The sequence below is a fragment of the Lemur catta genome, chromosome 15 (genome assembly GCF_020740605.2).
Source record: "Lemur catta isolate mLemCat1 chromosome 15, mLemCat1.pri, whole genome shotgun sequence".
Lineage (NCBI taxonomy): Eukaryota > Metazoa > Chordata > Mammalia > Primates > Lemuridae > Lemur > Lemur catta.
In genome coordinates, this window is record NC_059142.1 from 42,173,152 (window position 1) to 42,192,307 (window position 19,156).

Below are 19,156 nucleotides of genomic sequence, written 5' to 3' on the forward strand. Positions count from 1 at the left end.
GAACTGCTTGACTTCCAGTAAGGGCCACAGGCAAGCCAGCAGTGTTAAAGACGTGCGTTTTTCCCTAAGCAAGTATGTCACCCCACCTCACACTCAGACAGCAACAGAGCATGCTTCTGCCTCTGCTGTGGCTGCTAGAGCTCAAAGCCAAATAAGGGGTTCTCCAGAGCATTTCTGTAGGGCTTTATGACTTATATTTAAGTCTCTTTTTCTTGGTATTGACATCCTACTCTGATTTGATTTGTTCTTGGTTCTCATTTCTTTGTAATTTCCCTGTTTCAGTTATTTCCTGTAAGTCTCCTCAAATCATTTCTGGAATGAGATAGGATATAAACAAGTAAGATGTTATTTTGGACTTGACAAATTTTGTTCTTCACACATACATGCTGAGCTAGTCTGCCATATACTTTCAAATGCTATCATCTTTGATTAAGACAGAAGCCTTCTGTCTAGAAGACTGGTGGTTCCAACATAAGAATCACAATCACCTCAGAGATTTAAAAAAAAAAATTCTAATTCAGAATGTCTGGGGGAAACCCCTGGAATTTGTAATTTTAAAAATGTCTCCCAGCTGCTTCTGCAGCAGGCCACAGAGCAGTGTTTGAGACTCTCTGGCATGGTAACAGAAAGAAGGGGGTCATGAGTTATAACAATGTCAAATTTCTTTACAAAATGTAATTTTCTAAATAAAATAAATCTCAGCTTTATTCGACTGATGTGCTTTAAAAACAATGGGTGTAAATCCAAATTTGCAAATCAAACCCACTTAAATTCACTAGGGCAAATGACATAGGACAAAACCCAACAGTGATGTCTTCTATAAAATCAAGACTCTTCTACTTACTTGGTCTTTGAGTTTGGCTTCTTAATGTGGTCATACTTCGAGTAAATGTCCATGTAATAAAGATATTCCCAAGTCCCTCCTGACAACCCACCTGTTTTACACCACAATAGGCACACCAAACTCCTGTACAAGGTGGCAGAGGCCGGCTACTGGGGTTTCTTGCACCAGCTCAACCCAAGAGTTCACCCCCGACTCCACTAGAGGGTGCTCCTTCCCTGGCCTGGGACCCTTCCCTACACTGGAGGCTGTGGAGACAGTTGTTCCCAGTTAGACCAAGGTGTGTTTCTCACAGGACACTGAAAGTGTGAAGGAAGGTGGTCCCATGACGACATGGGCTCGGTGCCCCTGGGCCTCCAGACACCCTGGCTGCTGTTCCGCAGCCCCAGGTGGTAGACACCCACAAACTACCTTCACGATTTTTATCCCAAAGAAGGGAAACTGGCTCTCAAGGTACAGCATGAAAACTCATCGAGGCCAATGATTGCTATAAAGTGTGGAAATGCGCAGGTATGCATTGCAAAGACGTCGTATCAGCCAATGCAGGGAGGGGTTGGGAGGTATGGTTTCTGCCTCACAGAGTTCAAATCCAAATGGCTCAGCTGCTCCTTGCATACCTTCCTCCAAAGTGTGCTGTCTGGCAGGATCCTTGGGTACCCAGAGGACAGGACAGCCAGGTCTGTGTGGTCCAAAAATCTATTTTATGGACTGCCAAGAGCCCTGTGCGTAGGCCTTGGGAGATCAGGGGTACTGATGCGATGAAAATTTCAAACTATGCCACCCCAAAGTTAGATCTAGGTTTGAAGGTGCTGCAACCCTCTGCACCCTCCAGGCTACTGTTTTCACTCTGGCAGGGCCCTCAACCCTTTGCAGAAGGGATCACAGATTCCTCCTTCCATGGAAATCTAGGGCCCCTGTTTGGACCAGAGGGGTAGGAGCAATGGAGATCCTATCTGACCAAAAGTGTGAAGTTAGTACCCAGGAAACTCATGTTAACTATCTGTGCCAAGTAAAAAAATTCACCAAAAGGGGAGATATGTCACAGATGTGTCTGAAGAGACCAATATGGCTATAGAAACAGGTGGGAGGGGAATAAGAGATGTGAAATGGAACACATACAGAAAAGATGGGAAATTAGAAGATAGTTCAAGAGACAAAGACAGGAAGTAGGTGGGGCAAGGCAATCAAAGGTGGGGTTAATACTGACTGATTTCCAGTTCCTCTGGGGAATTCTGAGGGTTATTTTATGTCTTGCCATAAGGCTACTCTGCCCACAGCTGGCAAGGCTGGCAAGGCATGTGATAAATGAGAAAATATACTAACCAGGTCCTTCTGGTACTTTCACCATGTAATTACATCAGATAGACTTCAAGACAGACTGGCTTTATAATAAATTTCACAATATACTGGATATTGGTACAGCCTTCATCCAGGGCCGGTCAGAGAAGGAAAAAGGTTGTGGTCCCTGAAAACAGAGTGTTACAAGGACAAACATACAGGGATGTCTCCAGGGTGGTATCTGCCTATACTGGCTTGGCAGAATGGGGGCTTAGATGGCAGGTGCTAATATATTTCAAGGAAGAGAAGAGAGTCAAAGAATTAAGAGATGCTAAAACCAGAGATGAGACTGTAATTGACAAATCACTAACCTTTGCTCACAGCTACTTTCTAAAGGGCAAAGGCCCACCAAAGCCCGGCACAGGTACCAAGCTGCAGTCTTTGAACCTTAAAAGCCAACCAGTCTATGAAGGACTAGAAAAAAATCAGTGATTAGAGTCTTCAGTCTCAAGGCCGAACCCTCCCAGGGAATAACACTGGCCTCACTTTAGAGAGGAGGAACACCCAACAAATATAATGTGGAAAATCTTACTTGTTATCAGCAATAGCTTCAATGCCTCGTTTCCCCTAGGTAGCTGCTCCCAGGGAAGGGTGATGAGTATTAGCAGTTAGTCATCTACATGTCATTTGGGGTGGCAGGGGAGGTGGCCAGGAGCAAAGCATATGAATCAATCTACTATAATGGCTGCAGGAGAAGAAGGCCTCTTTCTTCTCCTTCATGCTTTTGCTACAGCCTATCCATTAGGAGCCAGAAAGGCCAGATGATGACAAGGTGTGGAAGTGTGGAGAGTCCTGCATACAAGGCTCAGTGTCGAAGCCTTCCCCGGATACACACCAGCTCTGTGGACAAAGCCACCAAAGCCATTCTTTCCCTTCCCCAGTGAGGGTGAGAGCGAGAGAGAGAGAATAGGGACTTCTTTCATTTCCTAAGCACCACGCATCTTGGTGGCCCTAATTCCCCCTCCAAGATGTCACAGAAAACAGAGCATGTTTGAATCTAGATCACAATCACTCCCAAGTGTCTTCACAGTTAAGACAGGCACACATTTCAAAAGGTGGCCTATGAGCCCCCCTCTCTTCCATGTACACACACTCACACACCCTTGCACACAGCGGGAACGCTGTTCAGCTGCTGGGCTTGGCTGGCTCATGTCAGGTACTGCACCACGAGGAACATGACCACACAGGTAAGCAGCATCCCACCAATCATAAAGTACTTGTCCTGGAAAGCCCGCTTTTCAATGAGCCGCATCACTGTGTTGGACAAGCCCAGCATGTTGGCAATGTCAAGGATCTTCTTCTGAGTCCCCTGGAGCAGATGAGAAGAGAAAGAAAAACAAAGATCAACTAGCTTTGCCAAGGGTGGTGAATGTCATCACCAGATGGAGCTTCACCAACAGACATTCTCTTGGTCACGCCCAGAACACAGCATCAACCAGAAATAGATTCACTCTCATATGGCCAACTGATTTTTGATCAAGGTACCAAAGCAATGCATCAGGGAAAGAAAAGTCTTTTCCACAAATGGTGTTGGAATGACTGCCGATATATCACATATATGTAGCATATAATGCACATGCATCTCATTATATATCACATATACATATGTTCATAAAAATAGTATAACACTGAGATGGATTATAGAATTAAATATAAAAGCCAAAACTACAATAAAGCTTCTAGAGATACATATAGGAGAACATCTAAAAACTAGAAACCATCCAGGTGTCTATCAGCCAGAGGATGAATGAACAAATTATGGTATTACTGTATCTGCACAACAAGCCAGCGCTGGGCAGTAGAGATCACCTAATTACTAACATGTAACTAAACATGCAACAATGTCAGCGAACCTCCGAACGCTACTGAGAGGAAGAAGCCACATACAAAAGAGTAGTATGAATACATTTATATGAAGTTCAGTATCAGGCAAAACTAATTTATGGTGAAATAAATTAGAACGGTGGTTGCCTGAGGGAGAGGGATCGACTGACTGGCAAGGGGTATGAGGGATATTTCAGGGTTGATGGAAGTGATCCGTACTTTGATAGGAATGTCAGTAAAAGCTGTATGTATTTGTCAAAATTCACTGAACTGTCCAAATAAGATCTGTATACCTCACTGTATGTAAATTATACCTCAGGAAAAATATTTAAAATTAAAATAGCTTATATTTTAAAAATGCAACATCAAAAACCTTTCTCGTGGCTCCCTAGCTCCAATAATCCTTGATACCAACCTGTTCACTTTGTAGAGTAGAATCTTCGGGGAATCTACCAAGTACAACATGTGGCCCAAGTCCATGTTGATGAGAGGGTTTGAAGTGGGAAAAGATGGAAAGACAGAAATACCAACATAATGACCTAAAACCCCTAATATGAATGTCACCACCCACCACCAAAACAAAAGGTATTTTATTTCTAAACCAAAAGCCCAAACCATCTGGCCTGCCCTTCCTCAGGGTTTTCTAATTTTCATCTTCGCGCATATCTAATTTCTCATGAAGTAGCAAGCACAGTAGTGGTGTGCAGACCCTGGGTTACTCCCACAGACAACACCAACTGCACTCACGTGGATGGATGGCATCTAACCTAACGCCCCGCCCACATCCATCTTTTCAGTGAACTCAAATTCATGAGCAACTGAGAGAAGAGGCGGGGGAGTGAGACACCACGAGGCGCTATGGACAGGAACTCAAAGCCTACATTCCACCCAGACAACAATTAACAAGCCTCATCAAGAGAGATCTCAAGTCAAACTTGACGGCTGTCAGAAGAAACCAGAGAAATGTTTTCTTTCCATGATGGTGACAGTAAACATGAGACTCTTGCTAAATAAGTCTTGCTTGGCTCTGAATGTGCAAATTATTTCATCACCGTGTGAGGTTAAGGATCAAGCTTCTAAATCACCTAAAAACGACCATAAATGTCAAAAAGTGTATTCATTTTCTACCACAATTGGCCCACAGCAGAGCGCTTCAGCCTAGCACCTTCGTGCCCTCTCCTATGTTCCTTTCAAATGGTTTAGGCGGAAAGTTCCCTGACAGGGGCGGGTGGGAGACAGGTAGAGGGAATCAAGAGACAAAGCCAGGCAGTAGTAGGTGCGGAGAGGAAATGGAATTAGAACCCTCAGGTCTCAAGCCCCGAGCACCTCGACAGCCTCCTAGCACTTCACCTCTGACAACAGAGTGGGTGGCGGAAGGTGCGTGGACTCTCTCGGTGCTGCCAGACTTCAGCAGGAAGCTAACAAGTGCCTTAACAATCAGCTCTAACCCCCACTGGCTCTTCATCAGTGTGACACAGAGTGTCGTCCTAAAAGGGCTCTACTGCTTTTCAGAGATATGGAAGGAGAGCAGCAGTTTCCTAAAGAGAGGGCAGGCTAATCAAAACGTATCAGTTCTGATCACCGCAGGTGGCTCTTACTGAAAGGGGCCCACCCAGCAGGCTGCCAGAGACCACCCTTTCAGGCCATCTGAAACACCGCAACTATCAGCAGGAGGCGAGTGTCACTTGCACTTGCCTGACCCTCTCCCTGGTAAAACAGGGGCTGTTCAGAAATGTACCGAAGTCCTGCGGAGCTGACAGGCTCAACATGGTCCAAGAAAAACTAAGATAAAGCTCACGCTTCCGAGTGACTGTTTCTCACAGCTCAGTGGCTGGGAGTGCTTCGTTCACAGGGAGCCACACCCTGATAACAGGCAGAGCCCACACCCCATTATCCATCAGGGTTGATACAGGAAAAGGGCTGAGGCTGAAACACCGTGTCTGACATCAGAGTCTGTGTAATGTTTCTGTAAACCACTCCCAGGGGCTAGCTCGAGTCTCAGCAGTGCCAACGGGGCAGGGGTTCTAGGAATACCCATGGCTAAAAAGAGAGTGAGGAGTCACTGGGGATCATCACCACGTGCTCTAGAAGCTATTTACTGCCATCAACCAGGCAGCCCTAAGACCCCACCCATGGGGATTCAGTTACTGAAGTACAAAAAGGTCTTAGTTATAAGGCAGCCCACAAGAGGGACCCTAAGGGAAAACCACCTTAGAGTGAGGTACCAAACTACAGTCAGGTCTTCATTCGTACAAGAGTGAATTCTATATAGAATTTCTCAGCCTATCATTGATTTCCCTTGCGGTAGCAGTCACTTTCAGACAAGTTCAATACATGGGAAAAGATCTAGAAACCAAGAGAGGCCACTATATGGTTTGTTCCAAGCACTGGCAAAGGACCTGGTTACTTTTAGGCTCACAATAACTCAACTCCAACAGGAAGGATCCCAAACTCAAAGGCTCTGTCTTGTCATCAAAGTATCACAATCTGGGGACATGTAATCAAAATGTAAACACAGGTACCAAACTGTGGGATGAGGCCAAAGCAAGAGGCCTTCTCCCTGTCCCCCAGTAGGGATCCCACCTTCAAAGTCAGTCTCTGGGCCCTCAGTCCCTCCAGAATACTGTGCCCGCCTCCAATGAGGTCATCCATGCCGTGGTGAACTTTCTGGAGGGAGGAGTTAAACTGCAGGGATTCATCCATTGGTATGGTGGTTTCAGAGTCCTGTGAAAGAAAATGCAGGCACTTGATTAACTTTGCTTACTAGTCGTCTCCCGGGGGCTGACTGCCTCAGGCCAAGGCCAAGCCAGAAGAACAGCAAGAGGGATGGTGCAAGAATCAGAGGACCCTAACTAAGAAAAAGCAACAATCTGGGGTGGCCTCTGTTCACACAGAAGAGGAGGAACTTGCCTCGGATTTGTCACTCTCCAAATGAGTTTTGCCACACAAGTATTCTTTAACCCTGCCTCTGTATCATCCCTGCATGGGAAAAACTACTCCTTCAAGACCTCATTGGGTTTCTCCTGAGGGCTTTCTCTGACTACTCTCTAACCTGGCTTGTTCCAAATGTTCCTTTACTTGGCTTCCCCTTAAAGCAGTATTAAATGTTCGCTTTTGTTCTTTAGCTATTTTGTCTATGGCTTATCTCTCCAAGGAGACTGAGTGAGACTGAGGATAGAACTGTTGTTTCTGTTGAAAGTCTCACAGTGTTTAGGATGAGACTATTCTCCTGAGCAGGCAAGAAAAGTTTGCCAAAGAAATGAAGAGAGAAAAACTAATCCTGATCCAGTGCTTTCTGCTTTACAGGCTCATCGCCCTGAACTCACTGAATCCCCACTCTCTGAAATACTTACTCCAATTATCCCCACTTTACAGATGAAGAAACTGATGCCCAGAGAAGTGGAATGACTTTTCCAAGATGACACAGCTGGTAAGAGCTCAGCAGGGCAAGAATCTGGGTCCTGAGTGCAAGGCCTGTCCTCCTAACTGTACTGTGAAAGAAGCAACCCTGGTGGTTCTAATTTTACACTGAAAGTGGCTGGTAGACAGGAGCAAGGCATTACCAGCTAAAACAGCGTTCTCTTTGCTTTCCTGCCTCCGGATGATTACAAACTCTCCTGCCATGTCGTGCTGTTTCAATTGTCATAAAGTGGTTAAACCATCTTTTCTTTGCCAGTCAAATGCAGAATCATTTTTCATGTGTACGCTTCAATCATCCCTGCTAACATGGGAGCTTCTCACAGGCAGGAATCATGTCTTTTAATTTTCTCATATGTATTACTCTTAGCACCTTAAATAGTGTTCTGCATACAGCCAATGCTCAGTGGGGTCACAAGACTCTAAGGTTTGAAAGAATCAATTAGAGACTTCTCTTAATTTATTTGACAAACACTTATTGAATGACATTTATATACAAATCTTTCTTACCCTCCCATCTGTAAGGGTAGGGCTGATGGGCCATTATCTCTCAGAAAAATGTATCAGAGCTCCAGATCATAGAGTGACCAGGAGTAAGTTTCATTTGGCAAGCCAATGTTTATTAAGGGCCTATTGTATGCACAGCGTTATTTTGGCAAGAAACAAAAATAATCCTAAGCAATCATCCTTGCCCTGAGAAAGGCCTGAATATAACATCATAACTATGAAAAGCCCATACAACATCTCTTAGTGTGTCTTACAGTTCATCATATTTTTCAATTGTTAAACACTGTGACTTGACTGCTTACTCTGGAGAAACAAAAACTATGTAGGCACATTCTGAAGCGCTTGGGGAAATTTACTGCAGAGCACGGATGTAGCAATAAGAGTTAAACATCTGCACAGTGGGAAATGATATGAATTCTAATGACAGGCTTAGAAAGCTAACATCTCTTAGAAAATAAACCTCTCTGTAAAAAACAAAATACAAAAAACCAAAACCCATCTCATTCGGTGGAATAGGTTATGCAGGACACAGAGAAAGGCCAGTTCGTTCTACAACCATGTGCAGGAAATGATACTATTGCAATTAAAGGGCATGGACAATGGGTTCTAAGAAATCAAACACGAAAACCAACATATTTTCAAACAGATTTAGGTCAAGCAGTCCATCTAACCGTAAACATCTGTTAACAAATTCCTCCAAATTGCTGCTCAGACTGGGGCAAAAACATTTCAATGCATCTGACACTGGAACCACACACATACACGGCACAATGGCAACTGCCCGAAGGCAGCTTTGAAATGCTGCCTTCTCTACAAATGGTCTAAATTCTAATCATCTGTCTCTACCTGATGAGAAAAACGTTTCTACCATGTGAACTTCCACCTCTCTGCAACAGACCAGTCCAACCAGGTAATTTTCACCTCTGCCCATTTCTTCATTTTAACTGCTTCCTCTTCAGGTTTTTGCGTTAGAGAAAGAGATTGCCTGTCTAGGTCTAGCATCTGCGGCGGTGCAGAGTCCACTGGCATTTTCAGTCGGTTTCCCTCTCATCAGCAGGCTTCAGACAGCCCCGAAAAAGACAAAGCTCAGAGACCTGAGCTCCAGCCCCCACGATGTGCCAAGTGCCTGCAGACCCCCACCACGTGCCTGGCTTACATTAGTGGTGAAGGTACGAGACAGAAGCTCCTCTCGCTGTCTCTCCTGCTGCTCCCTTGCATGGCGCCGATGCTGGAAGTTTCTCAGAGCAGTCTGCAGGTGCTGGACATCATACTTTAACTGGTCAACACGACTAGAATTGATAAAGAGAGAGATTAAATTCCAGAAACCCAGGCCAGCACAATCTGAGGCAGCCAGGCTGTGTATTCAGGAAAAGACGATGTCTCCTGACTTCTCCCTACACTACCCCACACTATCCCCCAAGAGATCTGATTTTGATCAATGGTGTTGATAGTAAAGAAGTAGCTTGTGGTTAAAGTGAGGTTGTTGCACACAAGATTCTAGCTGCTTTACTTAAATATCTGCTGGTCTCTGATTCTGGATGCATGACAGGGAACAGGTGACAGGAAGCAGGTTAGCTGACCTCTTCCTGACCTTCTGTGGATTATATCACTCCCCTGAAAGAAGCCCAAGGGCATCTTTGAGGTAAAGCATCAGTGAAGTTTCATGAACCTTTTGGAAGCAGGAGCTGGGGGTGGAGGTGGTGACGGTGGTTTCATTTTAGTTTCATGGTGGAGTATCAAACATTAGATCAGTATTTCATTATAAATAGACTGATTGAAGTGATTAAGATCAAGATTTCATTTCAACCCAAGAACCCAGTGGGAGCCAAAGAGCAGAACAAAACTCCTTGGCAGCATTAGGCTTCAAGCAGCCATGGACCTGGTCAGAAAAAAGCACTGGAGGCAATATTTCAAAATGACACCAAAGAGGTAAGCGGTCACAAGGCTTCCATGCCACAAACCTCATAGGCTTTTTATTTTGAGGGGTTATCACTCAGATATAACAGCACCCTTTTGGGGAACTTTATCTTTGCACAGTCTCAGTTGTTCAATATTACAGAATATTCTACAGCCCCCCTGCCAAAGACCTGTCTTGACGGACCTAGGGTATGAGAGCCATGTCAGAGGTCAATACTCACAGTTTCGCATTCTGCCTTTTGTTAGGGGGCTCCTTGCTGGACAAAATCTCCAGACGTTCTAGCTGACTGAATATCTGGTCTATGCTTGCTTGGATTTCGTTTTCTACTACTGCACAAAAGAGAAAAAAGAATAATTGCTGGAAAAGAGACAGTGAACTTAAATTAGAATGATAAATCACATATATTTTTTCCATATCTGATAAACTAGAAAATACATATTTCAAAAGGAGAAAAATGTATACACTAATGAATGGAAAAAAATTCAGGGTACACTGTAAATGCTTCTAAAAAAACCATATACAGCTGGTCATACCATAACAACGCCAGTTTTTTAAAAAAGCTAAAGGTAAATCTGTACAAATAAATTTCCTATAGTTAGAAAATAAAATGAACATTTAAACGTTGTCCAAATAAATATTTTAAGCTAAATTTTCTGATATAGGTTTCTTTTCCTTTGAGACTGTTCTCAGACATGGATTATAAATACCTAGTACAAAGACTGCCATTTGAAGTCCCTACAGTAATGAGGTTAACAAAAAAAGCACAAAGGAAAGGAAAAATTAGTATGTCAAACGTACAGAGAAGCACTCCCTTAAGCTTTCTGTAAGAATGGGTGGGCTGAGCAATGCTGGAGTCCCCAAAATAGACCAAAAACCAATAGGGAAGGCCCGGGAAAGACTCCACAGAGGTAAAAAGATGATAAACAGTCATCTTCCTTATCCTTTTTGATAAGACGGTCAAAATGACCTCTTTTCCATTTCTAATCACACGACAATGAGATTGTTGGGAAGGCAAACAAAGTCCAATTAACAAAGAAAGTAAACTGTGCACAAAAGAAAGCAGCCAGACTGCTTCTTGTCCCCTAAGGAAGTGACAACAGTGACACTGCCCCTTCTAGGCCTTTGCGCCCACAGCTAACAAAGGCAGTTTAGATTAGAACAAGGTGGGGAGCGGAACCAAGAGAAAGGATGCTTTTGAAGCTGTGAAAGGAGACACAAGAGAACAGGAGGAAAGGGCCTGGTGACAGGCGAGCAGTGAAGGGGGAAGACAGCCCCTGCAGGTGGTGTCTGTACAGCTGACTCAGAAAAAGGACCTTTTCTTAGAATAGAAAAAAAATCCCAAAACCAAAAAAACAGCATGCTTCTCAGAAGAAACCATGGTGTGGGAACTAAACTAATTAATATTGCTCTTTGTTTCTGAATAATCCTCCTAAAAAGCCACAGTTCTCAGCTCAGAAGAAATGGCCAATTCCAGTTAAACATCTCTGAATTTTTATGGAGTACATTCCTCTAAGGACTCGGTAATTAGATTAAGACAGATGGAGGAAAGAGCCTCCATTCCCATAGGGCCATGTCAGGTTGAGTGGAGGGGTAATGGGGGATAAGACTTGTGGGATTCCAAAGGGCACAATCAGGAAATCAGTGACTTTGCCACGGGGTCTTTCTGTCCGCCCTAACAACAAAACTCATTCCACGCTGAATCATTAAGCCCTGGAGGCAGAGCGCAGTCAGGAAACCCAGCCCATTAGCACCGTGTCATCAGAGAAAGGACTCTGGTCTCCATAGTTAATTACTCACAGGGCAGAGACTGCTTGTCTGCCGTCTCCAGGCATCCCATGCGAGACTGGACCTCGTGGACCTGCCTATCAAAGGAAGAGGGAGGAAATGAGTGAGACAGGAGTAATCAACAGCGCTTCAGTCAGGAAAGACAATTTTTCTGATGCCAACATGTAACTGATTTAAATTGACAGCATCACTGAACTGTAAAATTTGTATGTGGCACTTTAGGCTACACGTTCTGGCATGGATCCTAATATCTTAACACTAATATTAAACTACTACCATCATCCTCATTTTATAAGACTGAGGCCCAGAAAGGTTATGTAACTTGTTCAGGGTCACACAGCAAGTGATAAACCTCAAACTGGACCCAGCCAATCCTACACTCTGTTCTATGACCCAATGTGCAGAGCACTGGTCTGTACTAGGAAGAGTCAAAGGGCAAGGGAGATTTAATCCTTGTCCCTGAGAAACAATGTAATTAGGAATGACAGGCCAGATAGACATGAAAAAGCCCCGGGAAGATTTACGAGAAAACCAACACACATCAGTGTAAACAAATAGAAAGCTGAAGAGCTATGAAAGCAAACAGAAGGGCTGAGGCCGGGAAAGGGGAAGCTGGGAAGTTTTGTGGACAGAGGGACTTCTGAGCATCACTTTGAAGGGAGAAATAATTTGGTAAAGGAAGATTGGGGAAAAAATGGTATGAAAAAGGCATGCAAGACATGTCATGTGGATTATAAGCAGGCTGGCCTGCTTGCAAGAGAGTCAGAGCGGACAGGGAGATGAGGCGATTAGTTGGGGGAAATCATTCAGAGGAAGGCCCTGAAAGATAGGGATCTCCTATTTGGTAAACATCTTTCCCTGGCAATACAGAGGGATTGCCATGTCATTTGGAAATGCAACACTGTACCCTGAACCTCCGGCATGGTCCCAGACATCAGGCCCTAGAGTACTCTCTGGAGGCTTCCCAGGGCTTGGCCAAGGTCGCCCTCAGAACCTTTCCTAGTGGTCCCCCATGATCAGTCCTTGGGATACTGCTCATGCTGGCCCTAACAACTGCCTTCTGGTGCCTATGGAGGAGGTCTCCCCACATGAGATCCCATGTGAAGGGGGCCTGCTGAGCTCTCACATCAGCCCCAACCCCGCAGGGAAAGGTGAGTGACCTTCCTCCACTGTGAGCTCTATAAACCATGACCCCAAATTTACCAGTGCCAACCAGGCACCCAAATTTGGTTTCAACTTGTGTCTAATCTTTCCCAGGGCTTCCCTGTGGCCTCTAAACATGACCTAGGGCACCAGAAGCAGCTCGGTAGGCTGTCAAATGACTCCTAGACAAGACCTGCAGCCCTGAGAAGCAGCTAGAAATCACTACTAGAGTCTAAGAGACCAGACTGCTGCTTCAGCAAGGTAAGCCCAGCATACTCTGGGATGGGGGATGTGGGGGCTCAAGGGAGAGTGCAGTGTGAAGTGACCGACGTGTGGATCAGGGCAGCTGTGGGAACAGCTACAGAGGCTGGATGGCAGCACCCATGGAGAGAATTCAGGCTTCACTGAAGGTCTGGATATAGGCTGTGATGTAAATTTTCAGTGATTTAACAGAACAAATCTGAAGGCTGGTGGCATTATCAACAGGAACAGCAACACAGTAAGAAGGTGGGGGGAAGGGGACAAAGAATAGCCAAGTCAATTCTGAAGAAGTATGAGGAGAAATGACTTGTCCTGTCTGCTATTAAGACTTATTACAAAGCCACAATAATTAAAACAATATAGGAGCAGTGCAGGTTCAAATGGACAAGTAAAGACAAACCCTAATCATGACCCAAGAGGAAAGAATAGAGGCCAGACACAGTCCCACATATTTGGGAACTTGGTGACATAAACCAGTTGGAAAAGAATGGACTATGATAAACGCTGACAGCCCCATTTGTTATCCATATAGAAAAAAGACACTTCAGGTAACACAAAAAAATAAACTCAAGATGTTTTAAAATCTAAATGTAAAAAGAAAGTCTTTCAAACTTTCTGAAGAAAATACAGGCGTACATAAATGATCTCAGGTTCAAGGAGGATTTCTTACATAAGACAAAAACCAATCCCCCCAACCCACAAACCACAAAAGAAAAGACTGATAAGTGGGACTACATTAAAACAAAAAACTTCTTTACCCCGAAGATACCATAAAAAAGAACAAAAAGATGGCACAGACTGGAAGATATCTGCAGCAGATAATAAAGAACTGATGTCCAGAACATACGAAGAATTGCTACAAATCAGAAAGAGTCAAACAGCAATTTTTAAAAAGATGGTGAAAGGGCAAATGGCAGAAAAGGAAACACAAATGGCCAACAAATACATGGAGACACTCAACTTTACTAGGAAAACACAAATTAAAAACAATGACATTGGCCAGGCACAGTGGCTCACACCTGCAATTCCAACACTTTGGGAGGCTGAGACATGAGGATCACTTGAGGCCAGGAGTTCAAGACCAGCCTGGGCAACATATCAAGACCTCGTCTCCACAAAAAACTAAAAAATTAGCCAGGCCTGGTGGTGCATGCCTGTAGTCTTAGCTACTTGAGAGGCTGAGGCAGGAAATCACTTGAGCCCAGGAATCCAAGGTCACAGTGAACTATGATGGTGCTGCACTCCAGCCTGGGGGACAGAGTGAGATTCTATCTCTAAAACAAAAACAAAAACAAAAAAAGCCTCAAAAAACAATGACATCATGTTTTTCCCATCAAACTGACAAATATTTTAAAGACTGAGAACATACACACTGATAAGGATATAGGGAGACTCGAACCCTCATACATGGATGTTAGGATTATAAATTTCTAAAACACTTTAATAGCTTTCTGATAATAAATAACTAGTAGAACCAAATAAAAAAAATATGCCTCCATCCTATGACCCAGCATTCTCCTTCTAGAAATATGTCCTAGAGAGATTCTGGCATCCACTAAGGAGGAGACATATATGACAGGAATGTTCATCAAAGCACTTTTGTACAGGCCCATAATCCACTGACGTTTCCCATCCAATTTCTATTTGCTTTGAATGAATTAGAGAAGATATAGCCAATAAAGTATTCCAATCTCTACATTTCATCCTAAGAAATAAATGTAATACAACAAAGCAAGTATGAATGGCAGAGTGGGAACTACTAATATGCCAAGTAGAAAATCAGTTTCAAACTGAACTGGGAATTCAGACAACACACTCAAAGCCAATAAGGAATAGGTGACAGATACACAAGTATGACTTGGGAGAGTGGACATTAGAAAAAAGAAATTTTAGCCTTGTCTAGCATGGTCCATGGGGGGCTTGGATGACAATATAACCAAGCAGACAATTAGTAGCAAGAAAGCAAAGGTCACTGTTGTTGTTTTTAAAAAAGGTTCAGAGAAGATGTAGAAAGAATTTTTAAATGGAACTGCTTTTTAAAAGTCCATCAAACCATACCTCCCCTCCCCCATAATACACACTCACTTTGCATCGATGCTGCCTCTGACCACTGTGAGCAGAAAACAAGGTTTTGGAGGTGAAAGGTCTGGGTTGAAAGTCTAGCTCTACCATGTACAAGCTTAGGGACTTTGAGCAAGTAATTTAACTCCTTGGTACCTAGTCTCCTGAACTGTAAAACAGGGGTACTAACAACTATTTAAAGGGTTATAAATCCAAATACATATGAAAATGCTGTGTAACCTACACAGCATCACATAAGTTTGCTGTTTTTACTTAAAAGTAGTGGCAACTATCTCGTCATTTTCATTTCACCCACTTTGCCTCTCTACATTTAGCCTTTACCCCATCAGAGGGCAAAATCGAAACAGGAAAAATTGGTCTTGAGATAAGGTAATAATAGATCTTAAACCCAGCTGCCCATCAAAATAACCTGGAGAGCTTGTGAAATATACAGCTTCTTGTGTCCCAGACCCACTGAGTCAGAATCTCTAGAGATAAGGTCTAGGACAGGGGACTGATCTTGGATGACACAGGCAACAAATGTGGGCACCTTTACAACCATTGGGCTCTCAAAAATAGAAGCCTGGCTATTAGCTCCTCTATAAAGTTCATCTTAATGAAATATTATTTAAGTATAAAATGTTTATTCTGTTTTTCATCATTTTTTCATTCATTCATTGTTTAGATCAGGAATTTTCAAGATATCTAACTTTAAAATGTTGATCTAATTACAATGTACTTTCAGGAACATGACAAGAGATAATCATAAATTGGGTTCAAAGTTCCAGTAAAATTAGTATGTTCAGTTACTGTTGTGTCAACTCAGCTACAACCATCAATCTCTGCAAGTTGCAAAAGTTAATCGCTGGTGCTCATAGGACTCCCTGTGCTTCCTCTGAAAGACACTCAATCACCAGTATTATGGAGCTGAAAGCAGCCTTACAGTTTCACCAGCCCAAACTACTGTTTTACAGATGAGGAAAACAAAGCAAGGAAGTCTAGAACCAGAACTCCCACTCCTGGTTCAGCAGTTGAGAGGAAAGGCACACAGTAACATAATGCAGCATAAAAGAAAGTAAACTCCCTGAGGGCAGCGCTGTATTACCAGCACGAAGAATGGTACCCAACACATAGTAGGTGCTCAACAAATGCTCATTGAATGACTAAGTGACTGGGTAGTAGAGGGCCTAATAGTGGTGGGGCAAAGTGGCCCTCTGCTTGTTTTTACAAATAAAATTTTATTAGAACACAGGCACATCAATTAGTTTACATATTGTCTAAGGCTGCTTTCCTGCTAAAATAGCAGAGTTCAGCAGTTGCCACAGAGACTGTAAGGCCCACAGAGCCTAAAACATTTATTATCTGGCCCTTGACAGAAAAAGTTGGCAAGCCCTGTTAGAGTCCGAGGTGGGTTGTTGGAGGCCTACAGAGGCAAGTAGTTCATCTATACTCCACAAATCTTATTTGAGACACCATTTAATATTCCTCTTCTGAGCTACACAGATTTCTCTGCAATTAGCTACTTGCTGTACTGGTAACAGGTACAATCAGAGACTCTCTGAACAAAATTATTCTTGAAAATAAACTGGGTCCCTGGCCTTCTGGGAAATGTCCTTTAACCAAATTAACTAACCAGATAAGATCATACATAACATTAACTTTAAGGCACTACTAGACAACCGTGTCTTGCTACTGTAAAAGATCTGCCCTTTCTTAGTAACATGTGCATAATTTTCTGTTTCATTCCTTTTCCCAATGACTCACCGACTAGTTTTGAGTACCTTCCTATAATTTTTATGAGAAGAGGACATCCCAGTGAAAAAGCAAATTCTGTCATTACAAAGTAGGTTTTATATTTTCACCCAACTAAATCAAACACTTCATTGCCAACGTAAAAAGAAAGAAACCCATCAACTTAGAAAATAAAATAGTAAGACGATCATCATCCTCTCATTCCTAACACTCCAAAACATTTCATTTTTTGTCAATTCATTAGGGAGGCTGAGTGCCTATTTTATTTCATTTCCACGCCCTGGGAGTATGATTTTAAGTGTTTTCATCAGAACAGAAACATAGCACAAATGTGAACGTTCTTAAAATTGGATAGGCATATACCTCAAAAAATTGAAAACAGGAACTAAAACATGTATTTGTATACCAGAATTGGCAGCAGCATTATTCTCAATAGCCAAAGGTGGAAACAATCCAAGTGTCCATCAACAGATGAATGGAGGCCGGGCGCGGTGGCTCACGCCTATAATCCTAGCACTCTGGGAGGCCAAGGCGGGTGGATCACTCAAGGTCAGGCATTCAAGACCAGCCTGAGCAAGAGTGAGACCCCGTCTCTACTAAAAATAGAAAGAAATTATATAGACAACTAAAAATATATATATAAAAAAAAAATTAGCTGGGCATGGTGGCGCATGCCTGTAGTCCCAGCTACTCGGGAGGCTGAGGCAGTAGGATCACTTAAGCCCAGGAGTTTGAGGTTGCTGAGAGCTAGGCTGACGCCACGGCACTCACTCTAGCCCAGGCAACAAAGGGAGACTGTCTCAAAAAAAAAAAAAAAAAAAAACAGATGAATGGATAACAAAATGTGGTATATACAATGGAATATTATTCACTCATAAAAAGGAATGAAGTCCTGACACATGCTACAACATAAACCTTAAAAACATTATGCTAAGTGAAATAATTCAGACACAAAAGGACAAACACTATGATTCCACTTACATGAGGTATACAGAATAGGTAAATTTATAGACAGAAAGTAGAAGAGATTACCAGGGGCTCTAGAAGGGAGGAATGGTTTAATAGGTACAGAGTTTTTGTTTCGGATGAAAAAGTTCTGGAAATAGTGGTGATGTGAATTGTGAATGTACTTATTGTCACTGAATTGTACACTCAATGGTTAAAATGGTAAAATTTTATATTGTGTGTATATTTTACAATAAAAAAATCATAAAATTGCTTTTCAAAAAAATTAGTATAAGTATGGCCCCTATCACCATACCCAACAACATATCTCAGCAAGTTCCAAAAACGAAGGACAACATAAATAAAGGAACTACCTAGGAATTTAAGTTAAGAGAAGCTACCCCAAAATTTGATTTCCTTAAAGGTAACCTGTAACCAGATATGATTAACAAGTAATAACAGTAAATGCTACTTGTACAGCAATTTCTTTGTACCATAAAAATGCGTTTTTTAGCGTAAGTCAGATAGGAATAAAAATACTTTTTTCGTATGTGCCTTGACTGTCCAACAGAACAGTGAAGTCCTATCAGCAGGGGCCGTGTCTCCTACTTCTCCGTGTCTCCCCACCAGCTCACCAACCGAAAGCACCGAGTTGGCAGGTGCTGGACAAAGCGCAGGTACTGCTTTCCCTTCAGCCCACTCTACCTAGCAAGTGGTCACGGACTTGCAGACCTCAGCAGCCCTCTGCCCAACGTATCTGGGCCCCAGGCAGGGCCCCACTGTCCGCGGCTGACCAACGGATTCGGCACTTTCAAGCCGCCCTGGCAGTGCCCCGGCGGAAGGACTCGGCTTCTACAGAGGCAGACGTCCAAGGTCCCTGCCCTAGGGGCCGGCCTCGCCTAGCCTAGTCCCCGTCCGCTCCCCTCCGCGACCCTCACTTGTGCGTTTGCTGGTACAGCGGCTCCATTTCGCCGGCCGCGCCAGTCCCGGCTCTGGCTTCCTCGAAACACGTCCTCACAGCCCCCCTTCCGGCTTCCGGTTTCCGGTCGCAGGACCCTTCCTCCCCTACCGTCCAGGGCTGCCCGCACGGGCGCCTTACTGGCGGTGGTTGCGAGATCGGAGAAGGGGAACGAGAAAGGAGACCCGACAACGGAAGCATGGGTGTAGTCAGAGCTTGGCCTCACATGGAGGCTCAGAAGGTGTAGGGTTTTGCCGAAGGCCAGCTTCAGGATTGAGTCAGGCATTGGAAAGGACAGTCGCGGGGTACTGACGAGAGGTCCTCAGAGCAAAATCGAAGGCAAGCCGCGGGCACCTGCTCTACCTGCGGGGGAGAGAGCTGGAGGATGTCTGTTTGCCTTCGCTTT

The 19,156-nt window shown here is 43.7% G+C and overlaps 1 protein-coding gene across 1 annotated transcript; it reads right to left on the reverse strand.

The window, feature by feature from the left end:
- Positions 1 to 678: 678 nt before the first annotated feature.
- GOSR2 (golgi SNAP receptor complex member 2) lies at positions 679 to 18,818 on the reverse strand. The gene is made up of 6 exons (XM_045525897.1): positions 18,731 to 18,818; positions 11,643 to 11,707; positions 10,066 to 10,174; positions 9,084 to 9,216; positions 6,587 to 6,727; positions 679 to 3,488 (listed from the first exon to the last, which is right to left on the reverse strand). The coding sequence occupies exons 1-6, from the start codon at positions 18,757 to 18,759 to the stop codon at positions 3,327 to 3,329; spliced, it is 639 nt and encodes a 212-aa protein (XP_045381853.1). The 5' UTR covers positions 18,760 to 18,818; the 3' UTR covers positions 679 to 3,326.
- Positions 18,819 to 19,156: the final 338 nt, after the last annotated feature.